Source organism: Xiphophorus maculatus, chromosome 18, assembly GCF_002775205.1.
Source record: "Xiphophorus maculatus strain JP 163 A chromosome 18, X_maculatus-5.0-male, whole genome shotgun sequence".
NCBI classification, from domain to species: Eukaryota; Metazoa; Chordata; class Actinopteri; order Cyprinodontiformes; family Poeciliidae; genus Xiphophorus; species Xiphophorus maculatus.
In genome coordinates this window covers 12,107,673-12,123,755 of record NC_036460.1, presented here as the reverse complement: position 1 = coordinate 12,123,755, position 16,083 = coordinate 12,107,673, and the positions used below count along the sequence as shown (strand labels likewise).

Sequence of the window (16,083 nt, the reverse complement as noted above, 5' to 3'; positions counted from 1 at the left end):
AACACGACTGGTTTTTTTTTAAAGATAGATTAAAAACTGTAACCAGAAGTTAATTTGGTTACAGACATTTCAAATTAGATAGCTGCGCTATTTTCATTGAAAGACATAGCACAAAATAAATAAATAGTACAAATAATTTGGATTTCGATAACAACGTGTGCTACTGGAAAATGCAGAAGCTTGTCTGAATATGTCTTTATTTCACATATGTATGCTTTTTTTTTTTTTTTTTTTTAATTGATTTAGGCTCGTAGTGTGACACTAAGTATTCAAAAAGCTTTCAAAGCAGACCCGGTCTAAATCAGAAGCGAACTAAGCAGCTGCTTCCTTCCTTCCTCAAACCAGCAGAGGGTCTCCAAGATCATTCCATTTGTCCCAATTTCATTTACTTATTAAAGTCAGAGTAATTTGTTACTAGAACAACAATACTGAGCAGCACCTCTAAAATGGTAAATCACGGGTAATGACAAATTATTTGAAATTCATTTCAAATATTATTATAAACTAACAAATTAAATAATCTTGATTAACTTTTTGAAAGAATATGATGGTGACCCGGATGCAGTATTACCTCATAGGCTCTAGTATCCATAGCATTTATTCAATATCAAAAAACGTGTTAGTTTCAAAACTTTATACCAGGTGTTACCAATAATCAAATAATCAGATGAAGTGTCATTCAAGCAATCTACAATTAGTCGTAGAGTTAATTATTGAAATAGATTACCTGACGTTACTTTGCAGCTATAAGCTTTGGTGATACTTACAGTGGATCTGTTCTGCATAAAAGACTCATCATCATATATGGATGATATATAGGGAATATTACTTGAGCTATGGTGATTTATGGTAGCTGGATGAAATCAAAATGAATTATATTACAACACTGTTAGAAGCAAACACATTTGGTTTTAAATTGAACCCAAACTTTCTTTATTGTAGGCTCTATAACCATGCATATGCCCTCATATGAGCCCCTGTTTGCAGTCCTCATCTCCCTACCCAGCCTCTAAACATAAAAAAATGCAGATGATCTGTTGGGACAAACTCCTCTTCTTTCCCTGTTCCCAATCTCCTGGTCCTACTGATGTAATTATGTCTAAAGGGAGAAGGTGTTTTCTTTCCCCAGCCTTTGTTAGTTTACTTTCTCAAGGGGTGTAGTGCTTTATCTCTCTACTACTGCATGAGTTTCTTCAAAAATCCTTTGAAGTATATATGTATGTATTTTTATTTGGTCCCTGTAGTCAATTTCCTTTCTACATCCATCATGTGTTTCTAATCTGAAAAAGGAAACATTTCATGGCACATCAAAGAATATGCAAGGATAGCATCTTTTTGTACATTGACCCTGACATGCTCTGCACTTTTATGGACTTATAATGAATTGTCAGCCTACACAGGAAACTAATGCTGTGAAATTTATTATATGACAAACAACTGGGAAGGGAAAAAAATTGTACAATACATTATTCCCGAAGTAGGCATTTCCAGTCCTAGTACGCTGAAGTCTTGCATGTTTCAGTGGAACTGGTTCTGTGTACCTCATTTAAGCATTTTCATCTTGTCTGAAGTTCTACCAGATACTGCAGATTTCTTATTCAAATCATATAGATACAAAGTGAAAAAGAGGTCAAACATTCACAACTTCACTGAAAACTTGAACTGCACACCCCTGAATTAATTTACTAATCGATTCACAGTTTTTTACTGCATAACTAAAATAACCAGCAGAGAAACCAAGACTCGCCTTACAAGGACACTCTTCAACTCATTTTAGGGCATCCTGATGAGTTCCTAGGTCAGGAAAACAAGCACCGTCCCTTCAATGAAGTTTAGGTCTAGCATGGGTTCTCCTTCCAGTTGAATGTGCCCAGAAAACCTCCATAACATATGAGGTCTTTTTATTTTTAGATGTCCAGTCTGGCAATGTAGCACTCAGAATTGTTGCTGCGAGCCAAGGAGAAGCACAACAGATTTACTATCAGAAGTGGAGCAGTGTGACTTCTGCTGTATTGATCAAGTTGATTATATATATATATATATATACTTTATTAAAAATTGCTTAGGTTTATTTCAAATACAATGTACATGTAGACGGTAACAAAACAGGGAGAGGTAGGGTACAAAGATAAAAGGGATTGAAGGAAATAAAAGCACTATAGAGAAAGGATTAAAAGAATACATGAAAACAGATATCTACTTCTTCTTTTGCATAAAGTGACTAATAAAACAGATAACCACAAAACCACAGCAACAAACGTTATATATATAACAACATCACTGAAAAGTGCACGGTACTAATTAATGAAAATGTATTTAGTGGCAACCACAGCCCAGTATAACGTCTCTGGAAACACCTGAAATTAAACATGCATGTGTGGGCGTGCGCGTGGGTGTGTGTGTGTGTGACCTCAGTGGTTGTGTTATGATACTTAAGGATAATAACACATAATTTGTGTCAAAAAGATCAGCTGTAAACCTTTCTAGATCTATAAAATACATGTGGACCAGCAATCAAACTTCTATTCCTTAGGAATGCTGTGAGGTAAAGGTTGCATTCACTCTTTCATTACTAGGATGGATGAGCAAATTAGATGTTTGAATCCAAAGTTTAGTAATCAGTTGTCTCCTTTTTCCAGCTGCCTCAAGCAGTGGTGTCCAGATGTGTCCCTGCTCCACATGAACTGAATTAATTCTCTCAGTTACCTTTTCGGTGTGTCCTCAAGTCGTGCAGAGGCCTTACAATGAACCATTTACAAATCCAGGGTTGTTAAATCAGGAAAACACCTCAATATGCTGGACAATGGCCCCTAAGAGCTCATGTAGGACAGACAGCACTGTCACAGAGTAAACCTAAGGAAAATTACCAAGGGAGTGACACAGTAGGGGTTTGGTCCTTTTGTTTAAACAAAAAATAAAGGAGTATGAGGTTAGAAAATGAATTCCAGTGAGCAAGGGATCACACTTCCCAGTAAAGGAGCATTGAATTTTAACGAAGCATTCTTTTTTTACTTAATGACAGAATATGCTCACAAAAGTGTGCTTCTCAGGTTGTTACCTCTTTTGTCTAAATTAAACACCTTACTGCATTATAATGCTGCATAAAATAGGTGTGTTAATTTTGTGTGTGCTTCTCAGGTTGTTACCTCTTTTGTCTAAATTAAACACCTTACTGCTTTATAGTGCTGTATAAAATAGGTGTGTTAATGAATGCTAAACTGTTCCTTTTTGCATCATTAACTGTAAATCAGGACGATGACAAAATCAACACACAGCAAATGCAGCTATGTTGTTCATCTTTAATCAGAATATATGACATAATAGTTTCCAACTTCCTTTTTTGAGCTGGTGGTAATGGTATGGTATAGTAATGGTAATGGTAATGACCCATGAAGTGAGTGTTTAACCTCACATCTTTCTAAAGAAAGATTACATTTCTATCTTCTTATCTTAAAGAAAGATTTGCAATCTGTTTCGCAGTCTGGTACCTCTTACCTGGTTATGCAAACACGCCATTATATCATGTGACACATTGTGTGTACGAATAAAAGGGTTCTCTGTTTGGCTACAGTCACAGGTTCTCAGTTACAGCAGCAGTCCCCTCATTGACAATCAGGGCTCACTTACTTTCTGGCGTCTCTGAACAACAAGAAACTTCTTTTTTTGCTGTCAGGTGATTTAAATTTCTGGGCACCAAAAGGTAGATGCAACCATTGTCTGCTCCCCCCACCGCTAAAATGTAGTATCTTTTGTCTTTTGGTTACTTTAAAAGCACTGAAAAGGAAATGACATACTGTCCAGTTCATGTCTTTTATTTAAGGTTTCACATACACAAGTATTAACTTCTCAGTAAGGAACACAGACAAGTGAGACTGGATTGCACAAGAGTTTAGAGATTCTTAGCTGCACAATGCCCTATGAATAAAGCCGTCTCTCCACTTTTAAATGAATGCCAAACATTACATGAACATTTGTCTTTGCATGTTAAGGTGCACCCCCTAATGGAAATCTCAGTCTAACATTGAGTCATATTTTACACACCAGTGAGGCAGCTATAATTTCTCTGTGAAACATGTCCTGCCAAGCACCATATTTGTGTGTGTTATGTGTGGTTAGGCATGAGCAAAGGAATTTAATATGATTGCTGTGCCAGGTACAACCCAATGCAAGGTGTGGAGAGCAAAGAAAATGACGGGTAAGTCTTAAGCACAGATTTACTTTATAAACAGACTGTAATTTCCTTCTGTCTTGATTTCTATTACTTCCCTTATCAAAATGATCTGACATTAGGTTGGCTCTTTTTAGGACATGTTTAATCATGGTTGCCATAGCAAGTACACTACATTGGAAAATGTTGAGTCACAAAGCAAAGGTATTTTAAAAACATATCTCCCAGGAGTTTCAACATGTTTCTGCTACAGACTTCAATAATAAGCTTCACTGGAGTCACAAAAATAAATCTGTGTATTTACAGTGCGATAAAAAAGTTGCAGTTTGGTCTTTTTTTATTTCAGATGTTTAAGCAAATTTTGGAAGCAGAATAAAGCAAATGATGTAAATACAAAATCCAGTTTTCAGATAATAATAGCACTCATTTATGAAAAAAGTTACCAAACAAACCTGGAAAAGTAATTGCTCACCCCCATGTCAGATCTTGAATTAACTGAAAATAAAACATTTTTTGAAAGCTGATTTCAATCTTTCTTCAATCTCTGTCTTAAGTCCAGGCCAAACATGATGAATCATGCTGACATGTAGAAAAAGGACCTGAAAACAGAAAGAATGGTAAAAAATAAAAATAAAAAGTCTCAAAAAGCATATCATCTCAAAAAAAAGAGAAAGAAACAAATCAAGAACAGATGAAAACCAAAGCCATTGACAGCGATCAGTATAGAAAGGGCTACAGTGTCATTTATAAAGATTTGGGACTCCACTGAGTCACAGCAAGAGCCATTATTTACAAATGGATAAAGCAGGAAGAACCTTCTTAGATGAGGCCTGCCATGGACAGGAGCTCATCAGCAAATCATTGTATTTTGTAGTCTTCTCTCACTTTTTGAACTGGATTACATGGAGAATATACCAAATGTACCAGAGGTGTTGCACACACAAGGCAAACTTAAATACTTGCATTTATCAAACTCAATTTTTACATTGTCTAACTGTGCAGTTTGACCTTGAATAGTAACGGTGTGTTCCTTTTTAGAAACAATTGTGTTGCTAGTCGCATGTTAAATTGCCAGAGTTGTCAAAACACCACACAAAAGATTCTAAAAAGATTTTAAAAGATGGTAAGCGCATCAAAACTGTAATTCTGTCCTTGCAACTTTTTTGTTGTGTGGTTCTGTGAAGTTATAATATATCTTATGTTAAAATTCCATAGTTATACAAAAGAGTTTTAAAAAAATTCTAAATTGTGGCTGGCAATTGCTCACTGAAAGTGCATCATCACAATTTTGTCTATTCGCTTTAACAAATTGGCAAATTTGTAAAAGCGAACGGCTTTATTCATAGGGTATTGTGCAGCTAAGCTTATTCCAAATAATCATTTTACAAAACAAAAGGCAAGACATTACTTCAGGAAGTAATGTCCTTTTCATTTTTGACTGACTTAGAAATCTGTCACATTTTGGAAAATTGGTTGTTCTTATCAGTTACCATATTGACAGATAATTTAATAATTTAGAATAAAATGTCAGACTGAAAGAATGTTGCCACTCAAAATTCAGTCTTAGACAAATTGAAATCATCTAATGTTTTGCTGTTTAAAAAAATTAGTCCAAAAGCACCATGAATAACAATTTTGTTGTTTATGACAGACTTCACAAGCAGAAAAAGATATGGTTGGGGATGCAGGATCTCTAAAGTTTCTTTGGCATGTAGAGCTACTTGTAGCGTAGCCACAAAGAAAACTCTAGTAGTAAGGAATAAACACACATGGCTTGAGTAAAATGACTATCAGTCGATAAAAATCGTTGTTTGTACCATAGGCTCCATGGCCTTCATGGCCAAGCCAACAGATTGCAGTCTTGCGTGTTAGCCCAAATTAACTTGGTCAGAGGTTTGTTTTCTACAGGCTGATGGTGAAAACAGCTGCACCCAAAATCTCCTTCTCAGCTTAAGTCCTGGAAACAAACATAACTGTTAGCAGCAGCTATGCATAGCTAGCGCAAGTCAGCTTGGAAATCTGGGGAGCTGATTTTTACATCAGCAGCAGTTTTTGATGCTGTTGGCTTGTCAACAGCAGTCTTGAGGAACCTGTAATTATAAAGTTTCTTCTTCAGAGTTCTGAATAAAACCAAAGTCAAGATTTATTTCTTTGGCAAGGAAGCATAACTATTTGATGCACAAATCAGTGACATGTAACTTTAGATCTTTAGCTCCTTGGACCTTCCTCCACTTGCAAACGAAGGATTCATGTGACACACTTTGTACTCTCCAATATATCAGCACCACAGGAAGAGAATGTCTTTGTTCTATTTGTGGTGTTTTAAGGATCATGACATCACAGAGTTTCCTTCATGAACCTCCTCTTCCTGCTCTTGGAGCCAGAGTAGGTTACGATTCAAAGTATTGTTGAAGTAAAAGGTTACACTAGCCTTATGTCTTGAGTCCTTTATGTCTGGAGGCTCAGCATGGAGCCTGCACAAAGCATGGATTTTGGTTCTATAGCTTATTTACACTTTACTGAGACTCAGTTGGGCCAAATGCTTTCCCTGCAGAAAAACACTTTTTGCTGTGTTTCAAATTAATGTGTAGCAGTATGAAAAAGAATCATTGTTTCATAATGCACAAGCTCTGATTGTTTCTATTGCAGTACAGGAAAAAAAAAAGTCAAACTGTTTAACTGGAATAGTGTTAATACAGCGATGATTGCTGAGCTATTTCCCAAAGAGTATAAAGAGACACCAGCTGATGCTTTCGTCATAAAACTACATTATCCAGCAGGTTTAATGTTTCATCAATTTAGCAGAGGAAAATGTTTTTCTTTGCTTAAATAAACAAGCATTTTCCCCCCCACACTGGCTTTTTCTTGAGCGTGACTGAATCCTTCTTCTGTCTGTATAATTCTGCCCACATTCAAGGTCTGTCATTCAGTAACTAAAGCTGCACCCACAGGGGCAGACTTTGATCAATACACACAGATAGACTCAAACACGAGCTAATAAATGGAACCACGTATTCACAGTCATGAACAGTCAAGCATTCAACAATGAAACCCAGACAGGAATAACAGCAGAGTTAGCATTGTGAATGCACAATAAGTTATTCACTGCTGTCATGCTTACAGGTAAGCATGTGAAGAGCTTTGCAGACAGACAAGTCATGATTACACAAATGGATACAGTGCATTAAATATACAAAGCATGTGGCTGAACGGTATTATTTTGTTACATAATGAATGAGCACTTTCAAATAGTTTCACAGGATTCTTTTTTTATGAGACACTCAATTGAAGACTGCTGGAATTAAAATAAGGCAATGCAGAAAAGATTTAAAGGCTTTTTATTAGAAAAACTTTTTCTTTATAAAAGCTCTATTACAAATACAAATGTAACATTTTCTTATAAATCTAAAACACTTTGAATACGAATACAAAATCTGCCACAAAAATCTGAAATATGGGCATTTTAACACACTTGTTAGTTGGAATGCATTCACAAATGAAAGAATAGAGCACAGGCTTTCAAGGACATTTTGCAATCAAAAAGGGTTTTCAGATCTTACTGTGCACTCCCACATGAGCGTCAGGGCAGGTGTGTACATGTGGTTGCTTCCCACTAATCAAATCTTTCGCTTTTAGACAGAAGAAAGAAAAAATAAATCACATTCTTACCGTTTAATATGAGAAATTTGATGTGACAAATTAAGTCCTAATGTAAAGTACTTCTCATTCAACTTGCTTGGGTGTAATTCTCAAGTTATTTGTAGTGACTTAAAGCTTTAGGACTTTAAATTTACTAACAAAAATAATTGTTGAAAACTTGTCAATTTTCAGCAAAACAATATGGCATGGTCTGTCATAAGGACATAAGACAATGGACAATTTAGGGGAAAACACTAAAATTAAGCTTTTTCTGACAAGACTGAAGATGTCTATTAAAGGGATTGGACACCAACTAATTCCAATAGCAAACAGGATAAGTGTGGCGGTAGAACGACAGGAACCTTAACACTGAGTATTTTTCCACAAAAGGAACAGTCACCATCCTCCACCCAAAATACAGCAGGGACAACCATTTTCTAAGCTGGACTAATTAATCCAGTTGAATATGTGGACGTTCAGTTTGTTTAGTTTTTTTCTTTTTGGTTCAATTATATTAACACATTTTCTGTAAAATTTTATATTTTACAATAATAATAAAAATGTTTAAGTATTTGATGTATTGGTACTGTGTGGGTGACTGAACTACAATTTTCCTGAGGGTAAATCCCAAAGGGATGAATAAAGTTTCTATCTATCTATAAACAAACTCAACCAGGGAAACAGCATATTAGAAAAAAAACTCTGCATGGATTGTTTAACAAGTGCTACTTGTAATGTTAAAAGCTTCTGTAGTCCAATGAAGACAAAACTTTAGACAGGAACTTACAAGAAACTGACAGATTAGTATTTTTATGTTCCCAATCTATGTTTTGTGTAAAGCTTTGCCCTCTGAATACCAGTTATAGCTGCTTAAGATTTCTCTAAGTGCAGCAATTAACATACATAACATATACTCTATGAAGGGAGCAATTTGTGTTAAAGAGGATTTTACAAATTCTTTTAAACAAGCACAAAATAGTCATAATCACATTTTAAACCAACTTTCTGATCTTTTATTAGAGATGAACACAGTTAACTTGGCTAGCAATACTAAACCAGCAGCCTCCACATGTACTCACTGGAGAAAGCAGATCTTTACCTTAGCTTTGAGATTTCCAAAAGGCTGCCAAGATTTCTTAATCCACCATTTCTCATGACAGACAGAGGTTGAAAGGTGTTCCAAAGGATTAAAGAGTGCAACATTGGTCTTTTACATTCAGCCTTCCTGTTACCTTCTGAATGTATTGCTCCATCTCACTCTGTTGCAGCCTCAATAAACTGTACACAAGTGTTGGACAGGTTTCCTTTTAGGTAGGTGCTTACATCTCCATGTCCTGACTTCATTTTTAAACACCTCACAAACCGAAAATAGCCAACCGAGTCTACTTCACCAATAACAGCAGCTACATGAAAGAGCGTTGTTGTAACCTGGACTTGTTAGTGTTTAGGTATAGTCACCAGTCAGCGCACATCAAGCTAGAAATCAATCAGATGATTTATTTGTGCATCTCTACAAATAACTGGAGATATTTACATTTAAAAAATTGTCTTTAAAAACAGACAACTCACGAAATATAACGCACTTTGTGTGGCTCAGAATTACAGCAAACACTTGTTCTGCTAAGATGATTCATGTGTAAACCAGCAGAAAGCTCCAACAAAAGCTAAACATACTCGCTACATTGGCCAGGCCAGCTTTAAGTCCACAATCCAGTTTGGCACATTAGCTTTGGGGTTTTGTTCGAGTTTGATCCACCGTTTCATTTCCTCAAACATTTATGGACCCTCCAAACGGGAATGCTGTTTTACTTTAGAACTGTTTCCAAGCATTGAAATGAATCTGAGATCTCTACAGAAATGTTGTTTTTTTCCCCCTCTAAAAGATTCATATTCTCTGTTTTTCCTCAAATCTTCATCATCTTCTCACTTTCACTGTAGCAGCACTTCCTTCAGCAAGTCTCTGCTTGGCAGAAGAGTGCAATTCAAAGGCACCCGTGGAGCCTCCTTCCAGCAAGTTTCCTGATGGGATCTCATCAGCATTCCTGTCTCTGTTTGGTTCTTCTCAGTCAGAGTCATCATCCGATCTAGGGCCATCATCCTCTGAAGAGCTTGGGTCTCTGGTGCTGGGGTCTGAGATCATGCCATCTGAACTGTCAATCTCTAATGATGTCTCTGACAGGTAGAGGTGGATGGCCTTTGATGGGTGGCTGGGATAAAGTAGGAAAACACCAAGACCAATAAATACAAACACAGAAGCAGGATACAATTTTTTAGCATCAAACTGGGTTGGGCTGAGAAAAGTTTGGATAAAATCTGTTCACTCATCTGCATTTGTTTTGGGTCGGAATCTGTTTCTTCCTTCTCAAAGTTTTTGAAGGAATGATTTATTTTGTAGCTTCAATAAATATGATAACTAACAATATAAGCAAAAAATAAAATAAAAAATGATTTCCACAGGTGGTGGTGAGAATTAAAGCAACCCTTACAGAAAGATCTGAAAACCCAGCAAATTGGAAGAAAAACCTTAGGTCCCCAAGAAAATACAGCAAATTGTTTGAAACAGACAACCAACCAGCTACTTGAAATGCTACATAAAAAAATGACAATGTCATTTTTTTTTAAAAAAAATCAGTCAATAGAAAAATTAACTGCAATTATTTGTAAATTTGTACAATATTTTAAGATGTAAAAATAGTCTGTTACCAACAAGTGCTTACAATCAGGTATAATTATTGAAAGACACACATCACAGAAATAAGAACACAGTAGCAAACAAAAACACAGTAACATGACTTCAGTAGTGATTTCTAATAGAAATGGTCAGTGGCTTTATAAGTGTTAACACCCCTGTTATAATTCCAGGTTTTAGTGTGTATGTACATAAAAGTTGAAAACATAAACCGTTGCAACAATTTTAAAACATTTGACTTTTCAATTTCAGCATTCAGTTTTCTTTGGTAGAAGTAAGTGAGCATCCACCATCTTAACTTGGCAATATCTTTCCATTCTGCATTGGAAAAGCTCTTCAAATCTGTAAGACTCAACGGTAATCCACAACCCTCTTCAAAAACCTCCTCTGATTTTTATGTTCAAACTATAGCTAAGCCATAAAACATATTTTCTCTCATTAAGCTGCTTTGCTGACTTTAATAATGACTGTGATAAAAATAAAAAATAAAACACACTTTATCTTAAACTCTCAGGTTTACTTTAAAAAAATCCTTCAGGCACCTGGAGATTTTTTAAAGATGTTTAAAAAAATTAAAAAATAAAAGAAGAAGTCTAGTGCCGTCTCCCAAAAATAAACCCCAGGTCTTGGTGCTACCACTGCCATATTTCAGTGGGTATGGTATAATAGTCAGGCCTGGTTGTTTTTCCATCAGAAACTAAGTCTTTTACTCTTTGTCCATAAAGAATACAAGGTGTTGTAACATGTAAAACACAACCAGTACTAGACAATTTTCTAACCAACTCAGTTTTAATGTGAAGGTCTTGGAAGCCCTTCAGATCAATTTTCATCTTGTCTTTTTATTTATTTTCTGTCACTGGTGTGTCATTTTTCTCCATTTATTTACAGGTGGGCTTACTGTTCCATCCCATGCAAAGAAAAAACTAACCAATGCTGTGAGTGTTTTCATCCTTGTCTCCTCATAGCCTTTGTACAGTGTCTCTCTGAGAAGTCTAAATACTGGAATTGAATAAAGAAAGTGGCTTGATTGCTAGTTTATGTACGTATATATGCATAGAAAATGTTGATTCATCATAATTTTTTTTTTATTTGGCATTTTAACAGAGGTGTTTAGACTTTTAACATCCACTATAAGCAAACCCCAGAGGTTAGATTAGACAGTCGCCACATACCTCCACTGAAAATGATCAGAGCTTTGTGCAGGTTTTTATAAAGTGATCAAATACATTTTCACTGGAAGCTTGGAAAGTGCTCAATGTTTCTATTGTTTCTTGAAATAATACACCAAACACGTGTCATGTACTGCATTTGTACAATGGGACTTGGATTGTATTAGTAGGGAAGTAAACAGCAAGAATACACCATTGTTCTACATCTTCATCATCAAAACATTTACTCTGAACAGGAAATGTGGCTGGAGGCCCATTTAGCTAAACAGGAAAAGATGAATCGATAAAACAGTTGTTTCTCTCGAGAAATGAAAGGCGCATAGTAATTCCACAGACGCTAAGCAGCAATATGGCTAAGGTTCAGCATCTAGAACTTTCTATATAAAGGCACATTCTTCCTCACTTTCTGTCTTACAACAGCTGCCTGTTACCAGTACAAATGTGGGATCCAAAGGCAGAAGTCGCATATGGAGGAAGAAAGAGAAGCATCAAGCAGGAAAAGAGCCCAAGAGGGAGCATAGCATGCCCTGATCCCCAGAGTCTCTCACAGAGGAAGAGAGAAAGCGTGTGAATCTTCTGCTCCTCTTAGTCCCCCTCTTCATCTGCTACACTTCATTGGTCTTACCACGCAGTGGGGTCTTTCCTCTCTTTGCGGGGAACCTCTTCATCACCCTCCAGCTGCCTCTGTCTGTGTTTTCTCTTGCATCTCCTGCAGGACACGATGACTATGAGACAAAAGACCACAGCGGCGATGCCACCTCCAATGGCCAGGACCAGGTAGAGAAGTTCGTTGAAAGAAGCTGTGACAAGAAAACACACGAATGAAAGATATGGTGTACAGGTGTAGAAAAATAAGTGCTGCATTTGTTAACATTAAGGTCAAGCAGAAAATTAGCACCAGATGAGCCATGAATAGCAGTTAAAAAAAAAAGATGGGATAAAACCTTGCTCTCCCTTAAAAACATATGAGACAAGGCAGATGTAATCATTTTAGTCCCAAGTCTGAGCCAAATAATTTTATAATAATTCGAGTTACACAGCACATTGTCTTTGTAAGTTCCTAGTATTGCAGTGGCCAGTCGCACATATTGTTTCATTTATTTTAAAGTGATTTTTTTTTTTTTTGCCATTTACTCACCGACATCTTTATGCCTAGAGTGCATTTTTTGTAAAATTTCTGCTGCTCACCTGTTTTGACAACACGAAGACGAATCTCCCCAACTGGGCCATGAACATCAGGAGGATTTGTCACCTGGCAGGTGTAGGTGCCATTATAGATGAACTTGACCTCCCGAAGTATGATGGAGGCGTCACTCCCCATGATATCACCAGCCCAAGAGATGCGCTTCTTAAAGATGCCATCGAGAGGCGGATATGGTTTTTGCTGGTAATGAAAAATCTACAAATGGGAAAAATAGTTTTAAAAAAAACAAAAAAAAACTTGCCATTGTGGGGTAAGAATTCATTTTATTTTAAAGAAAATTACAATGACTGCAGACTTATTAGGATGTGCTGCTTCTTATTCTCTCAAATCTCAATATGCAGACACAAAGGTACATAAAGACAGGCTGTCTTAGATGCTCCATTGGGAGCCTTATGACTCACCACCTCCTCCTTTGGTTGGATGAGGGGGTGGTTGCACTCTGACACAGCAATGGAGGAGAGAGATTTGTTCTCTCTTTCTCCTGCTCAGACACACACATATGAACTCACCCTATCTACTCGGCCTCCTGAAAGGGGTTTGAAAGTCCAGGAGATGATGACAAGATCAGGGTTGATCTTGGCTGAACTGTCAAATGTGCATTTGAGACGAACATCTGTTCCATTGACCGCCTCAACATCCCCAGATGTGTAAACACGCATTCCGCTCACCTGCAAAACACCTGCAAAGGGGCATGTAGTGAAATGTTTACATTCAAAGGTAGATAGCATGAACAATTCAAAACAACAGATGCACCATGAATATGTTTATCGACTCTTTATGCAATGGAAAAGTGACCACATTCATGTCTACCTGCTGCAAGAAATCCACCAATTGTAAGTAAGAGCAAAGACGGAGACTGGCACCAATTCTGCTTGATGACACAAACTCCCTGGAAATGAGCTAGCACTTCTACCCACATGCATTGTCCAGAAGCATGCACACACTATGGCCTAGAAACACATTTATTTATTGCTGATGTACCGCCTGGCAATCACACCCCCCCTCTCCTGGAGATCACAAAAAAAGCAACTGTTTTTCGAAGCAGCCCACTGAGAAAGCAGGCTTGTGGCTATGGGGAAGTTTATGTGAGGGCTGTCTGGTCAAAATCACCAGGGCTATTAATAGAAGAAGCCATATATGCTCTAAGAATAGTGGAAGGCATTTCTAGCCTTATTAAAGCCAATGCCCAGGAGAACAGTAAGCTGACCATCTGCCAAGCCGCAGCACAACTCAGAGTAGTCGAGACTTGGTTTGTCATCGTCACTATCACTCTGTGTATAGAAGCTCTGCTGAACAAGGTGAATAGCACATAATGTCACAGATACTATTGTATGAATTGAAAGTAGTTTGGTTCTTTGACTTGACATACACTCTTCAACAAAATCTGAAGATTTGGGAAGAAATTACAAGTAATTATTTGTGCTGCTGGATTATAACCACGTTGTAAGAAGAGATCCCTACATCCTAAAAAGAAACACGTGCAATAAAAATAGTCTGCATTTTGTTTAGGATGGTATTTAGACTCAAACGGGTTGCTCATAAGACCATTCAACTTTGAAAGGCAAAAAATCGTCCATAAATTTGGTATTCAACATTTATTATCCAACAGCAAAGGCTTCCATTGTAACTGGCAGTACAAGAAAGTTCTACTGGATGCAGTTGTAGGAGGTACAGTGGAGGATGTTGCATTGTGATATGGGACGTATTTTCCTGCTATGGTGTAGCTTCAGGTTGTGCAGACAAGTTGAACTAGAGTTGATGATGTACAGATGTTCTAGTGAGCACCTTTGAGTCCTGGTCTGTGAATTGACGACTGGGTCTTTCAATAGGACCTTTTGTCAATAATTCCTCATCTCTCTCTCTTGGTTCACCCTGCAAGATTCTTTGTCTTAAGTACCACTGGAAATATTTCTGAATGCAAGACAAACAAGTTTTACAAAAAATGTTACATCCAGACCATCGATATGACCCAAGATCGACTCTTCCACCAGGAAAACACACACACCACCGATTTATGAACATATTTCTGAAATGAACAACAAAAACAGTTGGATGTTTCATAACATTTCTGTTGCAAAATGTACTTCTAAAATAGATCTTCTGGATGTGTGTGCATGAGATTGACTAGAGGAGATTGAGAAGAAGTTCAAGAAGGATGTCTATTAATTCAAGGAACTCATTTATGTTTTTATGATGGTTTAATCTGGTGCAGAATGCCATGAGAGCTGGACTGTTCAGTCAAGACTCATTTAAGGAAAATGCATGATACCTTAGTAATTCTAGCACCTTTCCACAACTCCATTGCAAATTCTATACCTCTTCTTATGTTGTATTCTTGCAATCTTACCTTTGAATAAATGTATCCCTTCATGCACCAGAAAAACTTGTTTACTGTACTGAAATTTTGTACAGTTAATGAGAATATTGAGTCAGAAGCAAGCTCTGAAAATATCAGTAAGGGACTTAGCTTTCTTAAGCTGCATTTTCAGCTTCTTATCAGTGTTTCCTGTAGACAGGGAGGAGAGTGAGAGAGGCTCCCTCACATCATTAAAGAGACCTGCTACTCTCTCATTGCTGGGGCCATAACAGCACTCTGTCAGCCTAATGTGTTTTAAATGAGCCTGATGAAATCTGGGAGTAGGTCAAACAAGTCAGCAATAGAAAAACTGCAAGAATCCTTTCCATCCTTTAGTTAAAACACATTTGGTGTTCTGCATAAGCAGGCATCTTCTACCCCAACTTCTTTTGGCCTTTCAGCTACCTTGTTGTCAGTAAGGATGCACTGAAGTCAGTGGATTAAACTGAAAACATGGAGAATGTTCATTAAGCATATATCATCAGCTCCAGCTCCATCAGTCCAGCCAATAATAACTCCCTCCTTAGCTTGCATGCTAAGGAGCTGTGCACACCTGTGCTACAGTTATGTGTGTCCTAAATCCATGTTGATAAATTCAAAACACTGAGTATGGATTGAATTACTTATTTTTCATGAGATTTGAAACCGTTTTTGTTAAGGTTGACCAGAAGAAATAAATGGCAGAGGGATGGAGGATGGGCACCATTTAACTGTCCATCTCAAACAAAATATGTCAGTCCATTACAGCATTTTGTTTTATAGTGATGATTTGCAGCAGATTCAACACTTGAAGGAAACGGAGATATTTAAACATGTGCTTTTTAGATTTACATTATCAAGGTTTGTTAGACTAATAAG

General features: G+C 37.1%; 1 protein-coding gene across 2 annotated transcripts in view; it reads right to left on the bottom strand.

Annotated features, from left to right (window-relative positions):
• Positions 1-3,878: 3,878 nt before the first annotated feature.
• The window catches only part of LOC102230916 (myelin protein zero-like protein 2), a 29,681-nt gene continuing 17,476 nt past the window's right edge, over positions 3,879-16,083 (bottom strand). The window contains exons 2-5 of one of the 2 annotated variants that reach the window (XM_023351543.1): positions 13,379-13,548; positions 12,854-13,064; positions 12,291-12,465; positions 3,879-4,767 (exon numbers count right to left, since the gene is read on the bottom strand). In XM_023351543.1, coding sequence (XP_023207311.1) covers positions 4,743-4,767; positions 12,291-12,465; positions 12,854-13,064; positions 13,379-13,548 — 581 coding nt within the window. In that variant the 3' untranslated portion in view covers positions 3,879-4,742. Of the gene's footprint in view, positions 4,768-7,488; positions 10,015-12,290; positions 12,466-12,853; positions 13,065-13,378; positions 13,549-16,083 lie in introns of those variants that run through there. The other variant, XM_023351542.1, reaches the window with a different exon arrangement.